Source organism: Calidris pugnax, unplaced genomic scaffold (genome assembly GCF_001431845.1).
Source record: "Calidris pugnax isolate Ruff unplaced genomic scaffold, ASM143184v1 scaffold281, whole genome shotgun sequence".
Lineage (NCBI taxonomy): Eukaryota > Metazoa > Chordata > Aves > Charadriiformes > Scolopacidae > Calidris > Calidris pugnax.
The window spans coordinates 339,064-358,325 of NW_015091028.1; the positions used below are offsets into that span (position 1 = coordinate 339,064).

The 19,262-nt window shown below is 59.6% G+C and overlaps 1 protein-coding gene across 1 annotated transcript in view; it reads left to right on the forward strand.

Moving 5' to 3' along the window:
- Positions 1–19,251, forward strand: part of MID2 (midline 2) — a 62,076-nt gene extending 42,825 nt beyond the window's left edge. Inside the window, exons 4-10 of the mRNA XM_014956079.1 lie at positions 3,459–3,566; positions 6,667–6,815; positions 7,542–7,669; positions 8,795–8,938; positions 12,324–12,485; positions 15,664–15,871; positions 16,381–19,251. Coding sequence (XP_014811565.1) covers positions 3,459–3,566; positions 6,667–6,815; positions 7,542–7,669; positions 8,795–8,938; positions 12,324–12,485; positions 15,664–15,871; positions 16,381–16,783 — 1,302 coding nt within the window. The 3' untranslated portion in view covers positions 16,784–19,251. The remainder of the gene's footprint in view (positions 1–3,458; positions 3,567–6,666; positions 6,816–7,541; positions 7,670–8,794; positions 8,939–12,323; positions 12,486–15,663; positions 15,872–16,380) is intronic.
- The last annotated feature ends 11 nt before the right edge of the window (positions 19,252–19,262 follow it).

Consider the following 19,262-nt stretch of genomic DNA (forward strand, 5'->3'; position numbering starts at 1 on the left):
CAATGGGGGGACTGGGGGCGGTGGGGAAGGTCACTGGGAAGCTCCCGGCTCGAGTGGTGGGGTGCCTGGGGTCATTCCCGTGTCCTCTCACCGGGGGCTGCCCTGGGAGCAGGGATGTGTGTGGTGGGAAGCATCGCTGACACCGTGGGGCTGGGGGGAGGCTGAAGTGATCCGGAGAGTTTAGTCCCAAATGAGTTTAGTCCTAAATGATGGTGACATGGGGATGGTTCCCAGGGGTCTGAGGGAGAAGGGGGAGTGACTGGGAGCCACTGGGAAGAGACCCAGGGTGCTGGGCTGGCCCGGGGAGGCAGGACCCGGCTGCTCTGCTGCGTGCCTGGGAACAGCAAACCCTCTGTGATGACTGTGGTGCCCCCGTGCCTCGAATTCCCTGTGAAACCCTGTGCTCGTTCCACCTCCTCTTTCTTATGGGGGCTGCTGTTGGAGCAAACCAGCTGATGTTTGCACAGCACTTGGGTCTCTGGGAGCCCGAGCTCCGGGAAAGCCCTGCAGGACGTGGCTCGCTGTGTCCTGGCCACGGCACAAGGAGGGAGTCGTGGCCACGTCACCACAGCTCGTGTCAGAACCCCGGGAGCCTCCCCAGCGCCAGGGTGCTTGTACTGTGCTAGTTGTGTTTTATGTACTGTGCTAGTTGTGTTTTATGTACTGTGCTAGTTGTGTTTTAACCCTTTCCTCTTGGGAAGGGGAGCATGGGCCCCTGCCAGCCCTTCTCCCACTCTGTGGTGGGTGGTTTCTTCCCCAATTCCCTCCCTCCCCCCGGACACCCCCAGCTGCCTCCCGCGTCCCTCCCTTGTGGGGCTGGCGATGGCCACCTCTCCCACCGCCTGTGGAGCAGCTCAAACCAGCAGCGAGTGGGAAAGGCTTTGTAGGGAGATTACAGAAGGCACGGGAGGAGAGAAGCCACCTTTAATCCTGCTGAAGAAAGGCCTTCTGCTGACCTTGCTGCTTTGGCCACTTGATCTGTGAGACTCTCTCTGTTCCCCGTGTGCCATCCCACATCTCCTGTGCCGGGGGGGTGATGGTGCCAGCGGGGTCCTGGCTGCGGCGCCGGAGTCGGGAGTTCATCACCACGTGCTGCCGGGGAAAGCGTTCGAGGGGAAGAAGGCAGTTAATGCCGTGCTGTTGTTCCAGAGTGCACATACCAATTAATAGCAAATTAATTTGCAGCTTTGTTTACTGAAGTGATACATGGAGAGAGGCTGTTGCAATTAGTTTCTTCTCAATGGGCTATTGATTTTTTTTGGTCGCTAAATTAAGCAGCAGTTCCTTGAACAAACACCTTTCCAGAGAGTAACCTCCCACGGGCTGCTGGAGGGGGGGTCACTGGCGTGGATTTGGGGGGGGGTCACCAACGCCTGAGCAAACACAACAGCTCTTTGCTTTGTCCCAGCCCTTGCCGGGGGGGATATGAGCCCTGTGGCTTCCCCACTGCCCCCAGGGGCTGAGCGGCCGGTGGGGATGCGAGGATGTGGGGATGCGGGGATGTGGGGATGTGAGGATACAGGGATGCAGGGATGTGAGGATGCAGGGATGTAGGGATGCAGGGATGCGGGGATGTGAGGATGCAGGGATGCAGGGATGTGGGGATGCAGGGATGCAGGGATGTGAGGATGCAGGGATGTGAGGATGCAGGGATGCAGGGATGTGAGGATGCAGGGATGCTGCCGGTACTGGCCGGAGCCTTTCCCGTGGTGAGGGACCCAGGGATGTGTTTACACAGGGAGCCACATCTTGTTCGTCACCATCTCGGAGAGGGGCCGGGGCTCAGGCCAGGAAGGCGCTTCCTACCCCCACCTTTCCCACAGGGAACATCAGTGTTTTGTTCTCTGCTCACTGAATAAGGGCAGTTGGTGCCCTGACGGTCTGGAGAGAGAGGAAAAGGGCACAAACCCCAGCTCTGAGAGTGCCACTGGTGCCACCAGCAGCCATGGGCCACTGTTGGGCCAGCTCAGTGCACGGGGAGGGAGGAGTGGAGACACCTCTGAGTTCCCACACCAAAATAAGGAGCAGAAACCCCCCACCTGGGTTTTGCCTTCCCGAGCATGCTGCACTGATGCTCCCGTGTCACTTGTCCTCCTTCTCCTGCTGCTGGTGCATCCTGGTGGGCAGAGGGCCTTCCCGCAGCCGTTGGAGGATTATGGGCTGTTTTTCCCCAGCAGCGGGATCTTCGCAGCCCATCAGCCTCTCCCACTTCGCCGTTGCATAAGCTGCTGGCCGGTGTTAAAAAAAGATCTTGTATCAAACGTGTTTAACTCCGGGCTGCCTTCAGCCATCACCCCTGTTTCACAGACGAAGAAAACCCACTCATGTCCTCTGCTCCCCTGTCTGATTTACGTGTTGGGGCTCAGTTCCCCTTCTGAGAAGTGTCCCCCCCCTTTCCTGTCCGTCCCCCCAGGGATGCTGTTCCTGGAGATGGGACCAAAGCCTCTGCCCGTGCTTTCTCTGCCTCTCCGCTCCAAAACAACAACAAACCCAATGGTGTATTAGACGCCTGAAAAGTGGGTCCAGCAGGGATTAATTAGCCTGAATTAAGCAGGACACATGCAGCTTTCTGTGGAGAAACCAGCACTGTTTTCCTCTGCCTCCTGGGGCTGACACCATGCTCAGCCCCAGATGTGGTCTGGAGGAGGCTGGACCATGTCCAGGGGGTTTGCAGGAGCTGATGGGACCTGACGGTGACTTTTGGGAGCCTCTGCCCAGTCTGACCGTATCGTCCTCAGTCCCCCCCGGGACTGGCTCAGGTGCCCGGGTCTACAGCAGGTCCCTTCCTCTCCCAGCTTCTCCGATGCTGGAGGGCAGGGTGGGAGGAACTGCTTGCGTGTCTTTCCCACAGACCCCCCGCTGCCCCCCAGCCCAGGGCAGGATGGGGGTCACTTGGTGCAGCCCCAGCCGTGGCCGTGCAGAGCACCCCAAAACACACAGCCTGCCCCGGGAAGAGATGGGTGGGGAGATCCCTGAGCATCCCTGCGTAGCGTCAGGGCTGGCACCTGCTATGGTTTGAGGAACCCACAGCAATTGATTGTCCTTTAGACAATCACTCCATCACCCGATGACCCCTCCCCACCCAGGAAGGGGAAAAAATAAAGAAATGTGAGGGTTGAACTATAAACAGCTTTAATAAACTGTGGAGGAGTGTGTGCCCCAGCACAGCCCCATCACCCACCCACCTTGGATGTGGAGCAAGGGGGGCTTCACATGCTTCTATGGCTTTTTCCCCCCCTCCAGCAGCGTGGCAGTGGAGGTGGGTGAGCCAGCCCAGTTCTCTGTGTTGTGGGGTTGTTACTCCTGCCCAGGTCAGCCCCCTGCAGCCGGCAGAGCCGGGGGTGGCACGAGATCAGTGTGTTGCATCTCTCCTGGTGTGAGCCGGGAGAGCAGGGGGCTGTCGGGCTCGGGGGTCAGCGTGTCCCTCCTGACGGGGTGTCCTTCTGCTGCTCTGCCAGGTGAACACGGCCATGCACGAGGCCAAGCTGATGGAGGAGTGTGATGAGCTCATGGAGATCATCCGCCAGCGCAAGCAGGTCATCGCTGTCAAGATCAAGGAGACCAAGGTAAGATGGTCCTGTTCCTTCGGCTGCAGTTCCAAGGGTCCCCTCCTGCCCATGGGGTGGTCCTGGCAGGGTCTGCCCCCCCTCCCTGGGCACAGCCCTCCCCGGTTCCGCAGCCCATGATGTTGGGATGCCCCAGCCACATGCAGAGGGGCTGCTAGCCACGCACGTTGCCTTGCCCGTGAAGGAATTGCTCTGGGCAGCCATTGGTGGACACAGCGTCACCCCAGACGGTGTGCTGGTCCTGGTGTCCCTCGCTGCTGCTGTCCCCAGGGCTCTTCTGCCGAGGACAAGGCGTGCGTGAACATGGCCGGAGGAGGGAAGGCGCGTTGATTAGCCTGACAAATTGGTGCAGTTGCTTGGATCGGTCCAGACAGCTTCCTCAGGGCTTTTCTAGCTCCTCGGTGCTAATATAATAATGTAGAATTACTACTGAAGGGCCAGCCGAGCCCTGCACTGCAGAGAGAGGAGAGGCTCCACGTTCTGCATTGCAGCGGAGCCGTGGGTGAGCTGGTTTCTCTCCCTGTTCTTTGGGGGGATGGTTGGACCCTTCCTCCAGTGGTTCCAGGTGTTCTGGCCATTCCTGGTGGTTTCTGTACCATGGGGAAGGCCAGGGGCACCAGCTGGAGCTCTGAGGGGTGCCCACGGGAATTTGCAGTGCCCGTGCCCAAGCTCTTTGCTGACCTTATGCACCCCAAGGGGGTCGGGGTCCGTCTCCGCACCCGTCGCCGTGCCCATGGCCAGGCCGGGCAGCAGCATCGCCCCAGGTGCAGATGGTTTTGTAGGCGAAGGTTTGGGAGCGGGTTGCGCTGCAGGCGAGCCCAGCAGCACGGTGCTCGGACACCCTCGGCAGGAGTGGGAGCTTTAAAAAACGCCTGCTTTTATCCCAGTCGCTTCAGGGAACATATTTTATGTAACGGTGCCTTCTGCTGGTCCATCTGTCTGTCTGCCTCTCACTTCCCACCCTCTCCCCTAACGCCTCTTGACCATGTTGTCCAGTTTCAGCCGTACTTGGCAGGGAGCTGGAAGGCTCAAAGTTGTGATTTTCCTACAAATTGGCAGCAGGGTAGAGGAGAGGGGCCCCAATTAGTGCCCAAAACCATCAGCAGCAGCAGCGCTGGGCTGTGTGGGAATGGCCAGGGTGGCAGCAGCAACTCTGTGCCCACGTCGCTGCAAACCCAGCGGGAGATGGATGTGGGGACGGTGGCAGGGGAGTGGGTTTGGTTCCCAAAGTCACCTGGGAACTGGAATAAGTGTCTTTACTGGGGAAATGGGGCTGGAAATGGAAGCTGGAGCCGACTCCGCAGCCCCCGCGCTGCTGGGCAGGTTCCTCCGCTGCTTTTGACTCCTCTGAGCAGCAATTTCCAAGAGTGAACGGGAAACAGCCGTCCCGAGGAGCCCCGGCCACAAACACTGGAGAGTCTAAAAAGGGCCCAACACAAAAGGGAGGAGGAAGTGCCGGAGACTGCGGCTGGTTTGAAGCTCTCCAGCTGCAGGGCGAGAAATACGGCGTTCCCGCTGAACTGCCAGTTGGGTTTCCATTTGTTCTGGGCTGCTTTTCCTGACAAACGGCCCGACGGACGCGTGGAGCAGCCTGATTGCACGGCGTCGGGGAGAGTGACGGCCCCGGGGCTGGGGAGGGAAGCCCATGGAGGGGAAAATGCCGAGGCAGCAGTTTGGCTCCAGCCAGAGCGTGGTCCTGGGAGGGAGGAATTGGCTGCTCCGTCCTGGGGCTGCTTTGGGAGCTGCGAGATGGAGCTTCTCCTCCACAAGGCAGCCAGAGAGATGTAGGGACCAGAGCAGCAGCCTGAAGGCTGTGGTTGGTGGGAGTGAGAGGTGCCAGGGGAGGGTTCCCGGAGGATCACGGAATGGTTTGGGTTGGAAAGGATCTTAAAGATCATCCAGTTCCAACCCCCTGCCCTGGGCTGGGACACCTCCCACCAGACCAGATTGCTCAAATCTCCCTCTTTCTCCCCGCGGCCTTCTGTTCTCCAGGCTGAACCCCCCAACTCTCTCAGCCCCCCCAGCATCTCCGTGGCCTCCTCTGGCCCCGCTCCAATAGCTCCATGTCCTTCTGATGTTGGTGGCCCCAGAGCTGGAGGCAGCACTGGGGGGTGTCTCCCCAGAGTGGAGCAGAGGGGCAGAATCCCCCCCTGGCCCTGCTGGCCACGCTGCGGGGGATGCAGCCCAGGGTGCGGGGGGCTTTCTGACCCATCAACACCCCCAAGTCCTTTTCCCCAGGGCTGCTCTCCATCCCTGCCTGTGTTTGTGTTTGAAATGGCCCCGACCCACGTGTAGGACCCTGCCTGCCGTGCTCCTGGCCAACGTGCCTTTGATGAAAAGAAACCATGCCCAGCCTTTTGGTACCTTTCATTCCAGTAATCCTAAAAAATTGCTCCTCCTGGATGTGTTGCGCATATGTCTTTGGACACCAACCAAGATTAGATACTGAGGAGTCCACGTGTGGCTCCAAGCTGGGCTCATGCCCTGCAGGGCTGAGGTTTGTGCTCTGTGGGTCTGGGGTACCGATGCCCGTGAGACCGGGCAGCCCCCCATGGGGACAGTGGCCCTGAGGCCGTGCCCGTGCGTGGGAAGGAGTCAGGAGGCAGGAACCCCCATCAGGGCGGATGGGAGCGGAGGAGCAGGGAGAGGAGAGGCAGCTGAAGAGCCCTCTGCAGTGCCATGGATCCTGCCGGCCGCTGCCAGCGCCACGTCCCCTGCCCGGGCCACCACAGGTTCCATCATCACAGCCCAGCTGGCTGGCCCTGGGCCACTGCAGGTGCCACCATCACAGCCCAGCTGGTTGGCCCTGGGCCAGGGCATCTGCACGTCCTTCTCCCTTGGCCACAGCAGAGGCTCTGCCTGGGACCAGCGCTGCGGTCCTCTTGGGGACGTGGCCACGGAGAGCTGGGTCTGGGCAAGCATAATTTAACACGGAAAGTGCATGGCTGCTCACTCTGTCCAGAGCTTTGGGGACATTTCTGTGCCATTTCACCACTCCTGGCTTCCCCTGAGCTGCCCCTGGCTGAGGATGGGGGTTCCTCTGTGCTTTTGGGCTGCATGCTGGTTTCTGAGCACCTTTCTTCCCGCTGCTCCCTGGCAGGTGATGAAGCTGCGGAAGCTGGCCCAGCAGGTGGCCAACTGCCGGCAGTGCCTGGAGCGCTCCACGGTCCTCATCAACCAGGCAGAGCACATCCTGAAGGAGAACGACCACGCACGGTTCCTGCAGACGGCCAGGAACGTGGCTGAGAGGTGGGTGGGCACGCCTGGCCTGGGACACTGATGGGATGTCACTGGAGTGGTCCCCTGGTCAGGGCACCCCATGTCCCCCCTTCCAGTGGGCTGCCCTCCAAGAAACACAGGGCTTGGGGGTGGCCCCCGTTCCCGTCCTTCACAGGACAGGAGTTGTGTGGCAGGTCCTAATCACAGCATCACAGACTGGTTTGGGTGGGAAGGGACCTTAAAGCCCCCCCAGTGCCACCCCCTGCCCTGGGCAGGGACACCTCCCACTGGAGCAGGTTGCTCCAAGCCCCCTCCAACCTGCCCTTGAACCCCTCCAGGGATGGGGCAGCCACAGCTTCTCTGGGCAACCTGGGCCAGGCTCTCAACCACCCTCACACCAAACAAGTTCTTCCCCACAGCTCAGCTCAGTCTCCCATTTAAATCTACCCCTAATGAAGCTGAAAATCTTCTGTGGGGGCAAACGTCGTTCCCTGTGTGGGAAAGTGGTGGAAATGCCAATGAGAAGGGAGCTCGGGGGGCAGTCGGGGCTGGGACCCCCCAGGATGGAGCCCCCCCACCTCTCTGGGGGACCCGTCCCCAGGCCGGGGCACCCTCCTGGGGCAGCAGTGGTGGGGGGTACAAGCCGGTTCCCCCGCGGTGTGTAATGTCGCCGCTGCCAGCACCCTTTACCCCCCGCTGCTGCGTGTGGGGAGCCCGCGCCCCGCTGCCTATTGATGCTCGCTCCTTTTCTTGCAGGGTCGCCATGGCAACCGCATCCTCTCAAGTTCTGATACCAGATATCAATTTTAATGACGCCTTTGAAAACTTCGCTTTAGATTTTTCCAGAGAGAAGAAGCTGCTGGAGGGGCTGGATTATCTGACCGGTGGGTACCGGGGTCTGCTCCCCCCCTGCCCCCCGTGTCCTCCCCGCAGCCCCTGCCCTGTGCCCGCCGAGGGCCCCCAGGCAGATTTAAAGCCAACCAGGGTCCCACTCATTCTCACTAGTAAAAAGTGCCCGGTTGGCTGTGGCAGAGGCTGCACTGTCCCCGGGACAGGGACACGTCCGTGTCCTCCCGTTTGCACTCTGTGTCTCCCGGAAAAAGTGCAAAAAGCAGGTCAAAAACAGCGGTCTCCACGACCCAGGGAGGAGGCTGATGCCCATAAGGATCTGCAAGGGCAAATTCCAGGGAGGGAACAGTAAATTAATCAATTTTTGTGCTTCTAGCACACTGCATGCTTTAGCATTTCCCTTTTGCTGCCTTTTCTGTGGGTCTCTTGGTGCTAAATTATGAACCGCTGTGGGCAGAGACCTCGCGGGGTCCCTGGCTGCTGCCGTGGTGCCCTGAGTTCAGGCTCGGTCAGATCTTGCCCTTGGCCGGGGCGATGTGGGGGGGCAGGAGCAGCCCCGTGGCAACTGGTGGCTGCTGGACCCTGCTGGGCTGGAAAACCCGGGGAGGGAGGAAACTCTGGAGGTGGGAGGACATCACTGCAGCCCCAAATCTGATTTTCTTCATTGTGAAGGAGCTTACCTTGCAATGAAAGATTAACAACAAACTTGTTCCGCTAAGAGCAATGGGACAAAATAACTGATTCCACAAACCACGCTGGGAAATGCTGAAGTGGCTTCTCAGCTTGTTTTGAGGTGGGAGTGTCAGACCTGACGGAGGCAGCAGTGGAAACCCCTCCTTCTGCCTTGCCTGAAAACACACTGACCCCCGGATATTTTGTTATTGCACTAAAAAATGTTATTAAGTGAGAATCACAGAATGGCAGGGGCTGGAAGGGACCTTTGGAGATCATCTCCTCCAGCCCCCTGCCAAAGCAGGGTCACCCAGGGCAGGCTGGACACGATGACACAGTGACAGATAAAATGAGCCAGTTGTTTGTGTCCAGAGACTCTGCTCCCCACACAAGCCCATCTCTCTCCTTAAGGGAGTGAAAAAAAGCCCTGGGTGTATTAAAAGAAAGCACAAACTTACAGAAGTAACGTCAGCTGTGTTCTCCGGCAGCGCCGAACCCGCCGTCGGTGCGGGAGGAGCTGTGCACGGCCTCCCACGACACCATCACCGTCCACTGGATCTCGGAGGACGAGTTCAGCGTCAGCTCCTACGAGCTGCAGTACACCATCTTCACCGGGCAGGCCAACTTCATCAGTGAGTCCCTGCGCCGCGCTGGGGCTGGGGAGGAAAAGGGTTCTCGGGGAGGTTCAGCAGGTTTAAAGGCTGGGAATCAGGAGGAAAGCGCAGCAAAGATCCTCTGAGGACAGTGCTCAGGGCTGTCATCAGGATGATGGAGGATACCCCGTGCTGGGGGTCCATAACAGAATGGTTTTGCCCTGCACTTGGTGCCTGCAGCCCAAGGCTCGGTGAAGCCTTCAGTGCATTCGAGGGTCTCATCCATCTCTCAGCCACCAGACCTGCTCAGAGATGTGCCCGGGGATTGCAGAATCACAGACTGGTTTGGGTGGGAAGGGACCTTAAAGCCCCCCCAGTGCCACCCCCTGCCCTGGGCAGGGACACCTCCCACCAGACCAGGTTGCTCCAAGCCCCCTCCAGCCTGGCCTTGAACCCCTCCAGGGATGGGGCAGCCACAGCTTCTCTGGGCAACCTGGGCCAGGCTCTCACCACCCTCATTGTAAAACATTTTTTCCCAGTAATAATAATATTTTGATGAAGACTGTGGTAGTTAAGGGGGTTTTAATATTGCAGGTATTTTAGCAGTGTGTTTAGTAGCTGGCTGCAGCGTTTGGGGAGGGCGGTGGTGGGACGCAGAGCAGTCCGGGCAGTGAGTGGGTGGGTGGGTGTGAGGGACCCTCGGAGCTGTGGGGTGAGTTCAGCCGGAGCGAGCAGGAGAAGCTGAGCCTGTGATTGTGGTGACTTTGAAGGGATGTGTCACTGCCTCTGCCCCTGTCCCTGCCCCTGCAGGGAAAACAGGAGCCCTGAAGGAAGGGACCAGAAGGGACAAAAGCAAAAGGAGGTGGAAAGGTGGATCTTTGGATTTCCACAGAGGTGCAAAGAGAAGAGCAGTTCAGCCACAAAGCCACGGACTGTTTGCCACCCTGGGCAGCAGTGATTTATTCCTTTGGGTGCCTGGCGTGTCCTTGAGGTGCCAGAAATACATACATGTTATGATTTCTTGTAACGCTGCCTTTTCCGTACCATTGGAAGGGGTTTGCATTCTGGAGGAAAATTGGTTTATGGCTGGGCTGTAGGAGAGAAAACAGGGAAACTTCAGACAAGACAAAAATATGGATGTTTTAGTGGAGAAAAAAAAAATACAGCTTGCAGTTTGTCCATCCTGAAGCAGTGCTTTGGAAGAGCACAGCACCCCCACAGCATGGCTCTTGTGGGACAGTTTTATTCCTGGTTTTCCTTCATGGTGCTTACAGCTGTAGGAAGAGCTGAGAAATGCTTCGGTGGCGTTTCTGGGCCGCTGTCGGGTTATCTGCCGGGAGGACACCGGCAGCGCGGTGTCACGGCACGGGAAGGCTGCGAAGTGCACTTTAAAATATGCAGGAAGCTGCCAGGGAAAGTTACTGCTTGTGGCTTTCAAAGCTGATAAAACCCGTGTCCCCACCTTTGCCCTCGCTTTGGAAAACAAGAGGATTTGTTTCCTCTCGGCCAGAGGTTCCCGTGGTCTCTGGGAGCTACAGCAGCTCCGCTCCCCTGCTCGGCTCTGTTCTCCTTCCCCGGCCACAACAGCTTGTCTCCAGTGCTTTGTTCTCCTCTGAAAGCCTGGGTGAGCTCGGCCACCTCTTTGGCTCCATTCTTAGATGGCCACCAGCCTCTGTGTCTCCCTCACTCACCATGGACCGTGCTGGTGTCACCGGGGGTTCGGGTGGGCAGGGACCCCCAAAGGGCTCTGCATAAGCCGGGCTGGCTTAGCCCCTGGTGGGTTCCTCAGGGCACTGACGTCCCCAAGGATGGGGAGTCCCCAGCTCCCAGGGCCTTGCTCTGGTGCTTCCCCACCCTCGGCTGGAGGATTTTTTCCTTTCCTAACCAGGATTTCTCCTGCTGCAACTTGTGCCCCTGCCCTGGGTCCTTGGGGAAGGGTCTGGCTCCCACCTCTCCCCAGACACCGCTTTGGGCACGTGGCTTGGACTCCAGCCCATGGCAGGGCTTGGGAGTGAGTCCCCTCCCCACCTCTGGGGAGCTTTTGGGGCTGTGTGGGTCCCGCAGGGGTGAGGAACAGCAGGGGCAGCCCTGGAAGGGCACGTCAGGAGCGTCCTCCTTGGCCGTCCTCGGTAGCTCTTCATAGAAGGAGTAAAGAAATCATCAGTTCACGTCTCGGAGGAGAGAATGAATAATGTATCACCCCTTGGAGTAACGCAGTCAGGTCCGGGTGCTGAGAGCCTCTGAGCCCTGGCTGAACTCGTGCGTGAAGAGAGGCTGGAACTGGGGGGCTGGGGGTCACCGGGCAGGAGCTCGGGGAGGCTTCCCGGGAAAGGAAATACCTTTGCAAAGAGCACACAGTTGGCCTGTGGAAACCAGCCCCTTCACGCTCCCTTTAAAGCCAAGAGCTCGGCAGGAGTCGGACGTTTTTATGGATGATGAAAGCTGCAATAAAAAGGATTTTTTTTTAAGCTTTGGCAAGGATAGAAGCCCTCGGTCTTCAAGGCCAACCCCTTCTTGTTTTGGGAAAGAAACCTGCTGGGGAGGCCAGATCCCTCTCAGGCTGTTGTGTCTCCGCCAGCGTGTCCCCGGGGCTGAGGGCTGTGAAGCTGGTCCGTGTCTGTGAGACACGGCTTCCCGCGCCCGGCAGCGCTCCCGCCGGAGCCGCTCTGCCCGGGCTGCAGCCCGTATCACATCTGGTTTATTTTCTACTTCAAATAGCATTGCTCCGCTCCCCTAGGCCGCTTCCACGTGTATTCTAAACCAAATCTGAGCTGACAGTGACTGCAACCTGCCCTTATCCCGCGGCTGAGCGAGCCACCGGAGGTAAATAAACACCTCGGTGTAGGGCTCGGGAGAGGAGGTGTGGAGCGTGTTCCAGCTCCTGCCTCCGGCCGTGCACACCTCTGCTGGGGATGGGAGGCTAAAAACCCTCCTCCCCGCACCCCTGCTCCACAGCCCGCTCCTCCCGCATCGCCTTCCCCTCGCCTCCGGACCCGCTGCCTCCCCAAAGCCTCCAGATGCTGTTTCTCAGCTTCCTCCTTCTCTCGGCTTAAATCAGCAGCCCCGTGCAGCGATCACTGAGTCCTGGGCTGTCCCCAGCCCCTTGGTGCCAGCGCTGGAGGTGGCTCCCGAGACCCATGGTGTCCTTTCGGCTCAATTCCCCTTTCTCTGCACTTTCCCCATCACTTCCCGCGGCGGCATCTCGAGATGCCAGCACCCCAGCCCTGGCTGTGCCTCACCGAGCTCTGCCTTCACGTCAGCATAAAAAAAGGCTCTTTGAGTCGCTGGGGTTTATCATTATGGAAGTTTTCCTGCTCTTGACTGGCAGCAGGGGGTGAACCTGAGGGACACGCAGTGGGCAAGCTCTGTCTTTGTGTTCTGTCCTTTCCTCTGAATACATCTGTCCCCCTCTCCCGTGCTGCAGGTCTCTACAACTCCATGGACAGCTGGATGATCGTCCCCAACATCAAGCAGAACCACTACACTGTCCACGGGCTCCAGAGCGGCACCCGCTACATCTTCCTGGTGAAGGCCATCAACCAGGCGGGCAGCAGGAACAGCGAACCCGCCCGGCTCAAGACCAACAGTAGGTGCCGGGTGCTCACCACGGTGATGGGGGGAGAGCTTTGTCATGGAATCATAGGGTCGTCTGGGTTGGAAGGGACCTTTGAGATCACTGAGTCCAACCATCAACCTAAAACTGACAAAAACCACCACTGACCCATGTTCCTCAGCACCATGTCTGCCTGGCATTTAAATCCCTCCAGGGATGGGGACTCCACCACTGCCCTGGGCAGCCTCTGCCAAGGCTTCACAACCCTTAGGGTGAAGAAATTTTTCCTAATATCCACCCTAAACCTCCTCTGGCACAACTTGAGGCCATTTCCTTGTGTCCCATCACCTGTTCTTTGGGAGAAGAGACCGACCTCCCCTGGCTACCTCCTCCTTTCAGGGAGCTGTGGGGAGCGATCAGAGTGAGATTGGATCAGAAACCCGAGGGAGGGCAGCAGGGCCGGCCTGTCCCAGCAAGGAGGGAGCTTCTGGCTTTGCAGGGGGTGGGGGGAAGCATTTTCCCCTTGAAGGGCATCAAATACCATGGTGCTGCGGGATCAAACTGCTGGGGAGATGTAACGGGGGGGGCAGCAGGAAATGTTGGGAGAGAAAAGAAGTCATCTCTCAGGGCTCTGCCACCGCTGCCTGCTCCGTGGCTGTGTCTCCCTGTGGCTCTCCCTGCCTGGCCCTCCCTTCTCCTTCCTCTCCCCACGCTCCTGCCTCCACGAGGCTTTCGAGATGATTTATCGCCTCCGCCTCCTCGTTTTCTCTGCGCGACTCTAAACCAAATGAAATTAAGGAGGGGCTGGAGCTGCCGGGAAACAAGCCCCGATCCAATTCTGCCTTGTTTATTGGAAATGCATCCCTCCTGTGGCTGCTGTTTTTAAGTGCTTCCCCCTGCTCGGGTCGGGGGGGGACCCGAGGGCACTGGGGTGGCACCGGGGGACCCGAGGGTGCTGGGGTGGGACAGGGGGTCTGTGCTTCTGGCTCCCATCTCACCCGTTGCAGCCCACTGCCTGCAGAGAGGGCTGGAGCCCCGGGCCAGGATGTGCCAGCACAAACCAGCAGCACGGGCTGCACTGGGGTTGCTCACACTGACCTCAGAAAGGGGTCGTCGTGGTGAAAAGGGCTGCGACTGTCTCCCTGCTGACGGAGCCGAGTATTTTTATACCTCCTCCCTCAGAGCTTGTCTCCTCGCATTACCTCCAGAAGACGATGGCTACAGAAATATTAGAATAGCTGGAGGGAAGGGGCAGGGGTCACTCCCAATTTGCAGCTTCGCTTTCAGGCCTCTCAACTCAATTTTCTGGCAAATTGGGCTCTGAGGAACATCAACGGGAGGCACCGGCAGGTCTTGCAGAGCAGTGTGCCGGGGTGACAGCTCTCCGGCGGTGCCAGTGCCGATGCTCTGGTGGGCTGTGATGGTTCCTGGCCCTGGCTGCCCCGGTGCCACAGAGCCCGGCCGGGGGCTTCTCCTGGCCCAGCCCTGGTGTCCATAGCCCAGCTGGGGAGGGGGTGGGAGATCATGGCTCTGTGCACTCCAGGGTCTGCCAGCACCTCCTTCCCCCCAGCCAGTCCAGGGGCCTCCAGGTACCAAACCTGGGCTTTAACTTGTTTGCAGTTATTTAAGGTGTTTTGCTGCAGCTGCTTTCAGTTTGCTTCGTGCTGAAGTGGAGGAACCCCCATAGAAATCCTGCTGCTGCCCGTGGGCTCTTTGCTGTGTCTTACACGAAAACTCACAGTGACAAAGTACATGAGAGCTCAGTTTGCTTCTTTACAACGTCTTGGTTGCAAAACCAGGCAAGTTTGGGGGCTTCTCAGAGGAAATTGTTGGAAAATAGGGAGGTCAGATGAAGCCTGTGCTTTGGAAGCAGGTGATGGGGGGGCGCTGGGGAGATCCCCCAGGTTTGGTCGAGCTTCTGTGTACCTTGTGTCGAAGTGGCATGTGCAATTTATTTTTATACCTGCTATTCCTGCATTATGCAGCAGTCCTTGATAGGCGGTGCTGTGCCCCTCGCCCCATCGGGGTGGGTGGCGTCGTCCCCCAGGGATGGGTGCCCTGGTCCCCCAGGGATGGGTGATGTGGTCCCTGTAAGAGGGTGCAGGGATGGAGCAGCAGCTGCCAGCGGTTGGCAGTGAAGCTGCCTGGCCAGCGTGGCCATTTCTGACCCACACCTCTGTCCTGGCGCCCACAGGGAGCCAGAGAGGGTTAATTTTGGCCAAAAATTGGAGCCTTCCAGAGAAATCCTTAGTGCTCAGCTCCATGGCAGCACTGGAGCCCAAAGGAGAGGGGCTGTTTGATGCGAGGGAGGGCAGATGTCCCCTGGCCTTGCACATCTCCAGGAGGGGTTCATCGAAGCCATTGGGACAGGCAGTGTGTGTCAGGCAGGGACCAGCCGGGCTCTCTGTGTGCTGGGAACGCTACAAAGGAATCGCAGTCGGGTTTCCAGCCAGCATGAAGGATCTGCAAAACCCATCAAGCCCAGTTGTGTTAATTGTGAGGAGGCCCCAGGGCGTGTGCTCGCTGGCTGGCCCCGTGCTCACACCTCCCTCCAGCCTCCCCCAAATGCCGGCTGGACCCGACGCCTTTCATTTCCTTCCACCACCGTGTGCCCAGCCCAGACTGTCTTCTCCCAGCGCCCAGACCGTGTTTGGCAGCGGAGAAGCGCTGGGAAACCTCGGGCGTGCTGCCCGTAACGTGCAATCGCAGGCTGTGCCGCTGCTGACGGGGCCGTGCTGGATGCTGCAGCTCTGCTCCTGCCATTCAGTGTCCTCGTACCAGCACTTCGGGGGCTGTTCTCCCTTCCCTCTGCTCGAGTAACTCTCATCACGGCTGGTGGAGTGTGGATCCGATCAGGAATTCAGGCTACGTGCCCAGCTTTGGTTGGTGGCATGTCTCGGTGGCGTCTTCAGTGCTGTCCCCATCTCCTGGAGACATCCCCGTTTCTGCCACGTTTTGCATCATAACCGGGGGCAAGAGGGAGCTGCTCTGAGGGGGAGTGAGGCATCCGAAGGGGGCAATGCGCAATGAGGAGACCCCGGGGGTTCCCCAGCCCCTGCTGAGGGGTCCTGATGGGCATCTGTAATCCAGTGTCCTTGGCTGGTGGGGGAGCCTTTGGTCACAGAGGGTGTCCCAAGAGCCTGGGGCAGATGGTTCCTGCACAACGATGGTAACAAACATAAATCCTAACCTGTGTGTCCTGTTCTAACAGGTCAGCCCTTTAAGCTTGACCCCAAGATGGCTCACAAGAAGTTGAAGATCTCCAATGACGGGCTGCAGATGGAGAAGGATGAGAGCTCCTTGAAGAAGAGCCACACGCCCGAGAGGTTCAGTGGGACAGGATGCTATGGTGCGGCAGGCAACGTCTTCATCGACAGCGGCTGCCACTACTGGGAGGTGGTGGTGGGATCCTCCACCTGGTAGGCAGCACTGTTGTCCTCCCTCTCTCTCCTAGAAGCCCTCAAATTTCCCCAGAGACATTGTGGGACACACCAGGGCCAAAGGCCAGGGTTTTGGCAGAGCTGCTGATGGGCAGGGAGGTGGTCAAGACGTTAAAACTGTGGCTGTGGCTTTCAAGAGTTTTAGGAGTTTCTCTTTGGGTCGGGTACAGTCAGGCTGTGAGATGAAGCTTGTGTCTTCATTCCCCTCATGGCTGATGCCTGCCAGGGCTGGAACAGAGGGTTCCTGCTGGGAGCGCCCGGCTGGGTCACCTCTCGCCCCAGTGGGGCAGCAGGAGGTTGCCTGGGGAGGGAGCGATGCCTTTCCCCCTCCGAGCCTCTGCAGGTGGCTTTTCAGTCACGTAAAACTGTTGCCGAGCTGCTTCTGTGGTCAGGGGGACTTCTAAAGCATGAGGTGTCCCCAGCCGTGGGGCTGGGCTTTGTCTGTGCCGAGGCCGGGGTCGCTGAGCAGAGCTCCTCCTCTCTTGCAGGTATGCCATCGGCGTGGCTTACAAGTCGGCCCCCAAGAACGAGTGGATCGGGAAGAACTCCTCCTCTTGGGTCTTCTCCCGCTGCAACAACAACTTCGTGGTGAGGCACAACAACAAGGAGATGCTGGTGGAGGTCCACCCGCAGATGAAGCGCCTCGGCGTCCTCCTGGATTACGACAACAACGCCCTCTCCTTCTACGACCCGGCCAACTCCCTCCACCTCCACACCTTTGAGGTCTCCTTCATCCTGCCGGTGTGTCCCACCTTCACCATCTGGAACAAATCCTTGATGATCCTGTCGGGTCTGCCCGCCCCGGACTTCATAGATTACCCCGAGCAGCAGGAGTGTAACTGCAGGCCCCAGGAGTCCCCGTACGTATCAGGGATGAAAGCCTGTCACTAGGCTGCCCTCGCCCTGCCCTGCCCCGCGGTGGCACCGGCCGTGCCGGAGGGTGCCGATGGTCGGAGCTGGCCACCGGGAGCTTGCTGGTAGCCGTGCCCGAGAGCCTCCCCGCAGCCGTGACGCCCCAGCCAGCGAGCGCCTTCCCCCAGCAGCTCAGTTACGTTTTTTAAGGGGAAAGAGGAGGAACCTCAAACCGCGGCTGAGAATAAACTCCTGCTGGCCAGCCCCGCTTGCGTACCGCTGCGGCTTGTGCGACTCCTTGGGGGTCTGCTCCCATCTCTCCCGGAGCAGGACGTCACCTGGATGGTCTTGTCTTCCCTTGGGGGCTGGAAAGGCTGGGGTGGGTTTTTGGGTGACCTTCTGAGGTGTTGCTGTGGTCAGGGGGACGTCTCGCGTGTCCCTGTGAGGCACAGATGGGGTTGGCTTCCCTGAGCCCATTGGTAGCTTGTCTGGAGAGCCAGGTGGGACCCCAGCATCACTTCTGGGGGGGGGTCTCTGTTTGGCTGAAGTTTGGCAGCTTCTCTGGTGCGGTAGATAATCTGGACTCCTGGCACTTGGTGAGTGCAGGCGGTGGTTGTGTGGTGGGTGGTGGGTGGCGGTTGTGCGGTGGTTGTGCACTGGTTGTGCACTGGTTGTGCGGTGGTTGTGCAGTGGATGCTCTGCGGGCGTGAAGGCGGCGCTGGGAAGGCCGGTCCCGCTGCCTCTCCCGGCCGTGTTCCCTGAGCTTGGTGAGGGTTGCAGTCCCACCATGGAGGGCAGCCAGCCCTGGACCACCAGCCCACCGTGTCTCCTCCTTCAGGAGCTCACCAGGAGTCAGGGGGCCCCCCACCCTTAAGGACCAAGCCGAGGAGCATCTTGCTCCTGGCCCAGAGGTTTGGCAGATGCGTTTCCTGGGGCAGGGTCAGGCCGGCTCTGTCCCACCACGTGTAGACCTCCAGGAGTTCCATGCCTGGTGTCCCTGCAGGAAAAGCACATCTCCCCACGCGCATCCCGGGTCAGGTCCTGCCCAAAGACCCCTCTCTGTGCTTTATGACCCAAAATCTCAATTTATGACCCCAAGTCTTGGCTCTTGGTTTGTTCTCCACCATGGTGGTGTGAGCGTGGAGCCGTCTGGTTTGCTCTGTGGCAGAGGACGAATCCATCCCAGGGGCTCCAGCTCCTGGTTACGGGGCTCTTTGGCTGCGACCAGTGCTCCCAGTAACCACAAGCACCAAGTCCCCCAGCCAAGCCTCAGTTTCCACATTTGCTTAAAAGCCAGGAGGAGCCAGTCCAGTCCCACCGGCCCCTGTGTCGCAGGGAGTAAGGACCCAGCATGGGCACCTGCAGCCAGGGTCGGTGGCACAATTCAGGGCAGGTGGGTGTCCATGTTGCACCCAGGGCCGGTGGCACGGCGTGGCGGGGGTACAGGGGGAGACAAGGGGGTCAGGCAGCATGGTGACCAGGATGGGCTGGTGCTTGAGCTTCGGTCTGTGGTGTTTGAAAACCCCTGATTGTCCCTGGCTGTGGCACTGGCAGACCCCGCGGTGGCATCGCACCGGGACCATCGGGCTGGGACCTTCGTGCTCCGCCGGCCTTTTCCTTCCTTTCTTTGGACCTTGCTGACAGGGAACTACCTCAACGCGCGGCCTCCGAGGGCAGGTGATGGGGAGGGTGACAGCACACGGGGCTCGTCCCACATGGGCTGGGGAGAGGCTGTGGGACTCGGCTGGAGCCAGTTGGCCCCGTCCGAAAGTGGGAGCTCCCTGGCAGCGACCCGGCCCGGGGGGGACACTTGTCACTGAGTCTGGGGGTGGCAGCTGCCAGGTGATGGCTTTGTCCGGGCAGAGCGTGTATAAAAGAGCCTGTTTCTCAGCACAGCGTCCCCCCGCTTCGCCTGGGTGACATTTTCGGTGACCTGTTGCTGCGGGGAGGGAGGGGATGTCCCCCGCGGGGAAGGGATCTGCCACCTCCACGGCCAAGCCCAGGGGATTTCCCTCGGATCCCGGCGCGTTCCCGGGGTGCGTGGCAGGGGCAGGGGCAGGGGCACATCCCCCCGAGGGACAGAGCGATTTATTTGCTGCTTCAGGCCCCAGCGAGCGGCCGCGCTGGGCAGGGGGATGCAGCGGGGCCACCTCTGCCCCTCCCCGCAATAAGCACACACACAGCGGTCGTTTTAGGAGGAGAAGTTGCCATTTTCGGTTGGATGTTTTTTTCAACACCCGTAGGGTCTCGGCCTCCCTCGAACGCCCAAGCACTGGAGATGGGTTCTGGGGTTCGCCGTGCGGGGGCCGAGCGCTCCGCCGCCCCCCGGGCCTGGCTGGTGAGGGGGGACTGGGCGCACCCATTAACTCAGAGCACACGAGCCATTAATGTGACGTTTGCACCTGATGAAATTGCACTAATTGCGGTGGGACCCCCCGCCGCGCGCGTCCCGGCCCCGGGCCAGGCGGGGGGGAGCGGGGAGACCCCCGAGGGCCGGGGGGGGGGGGGCCCCGCGTTC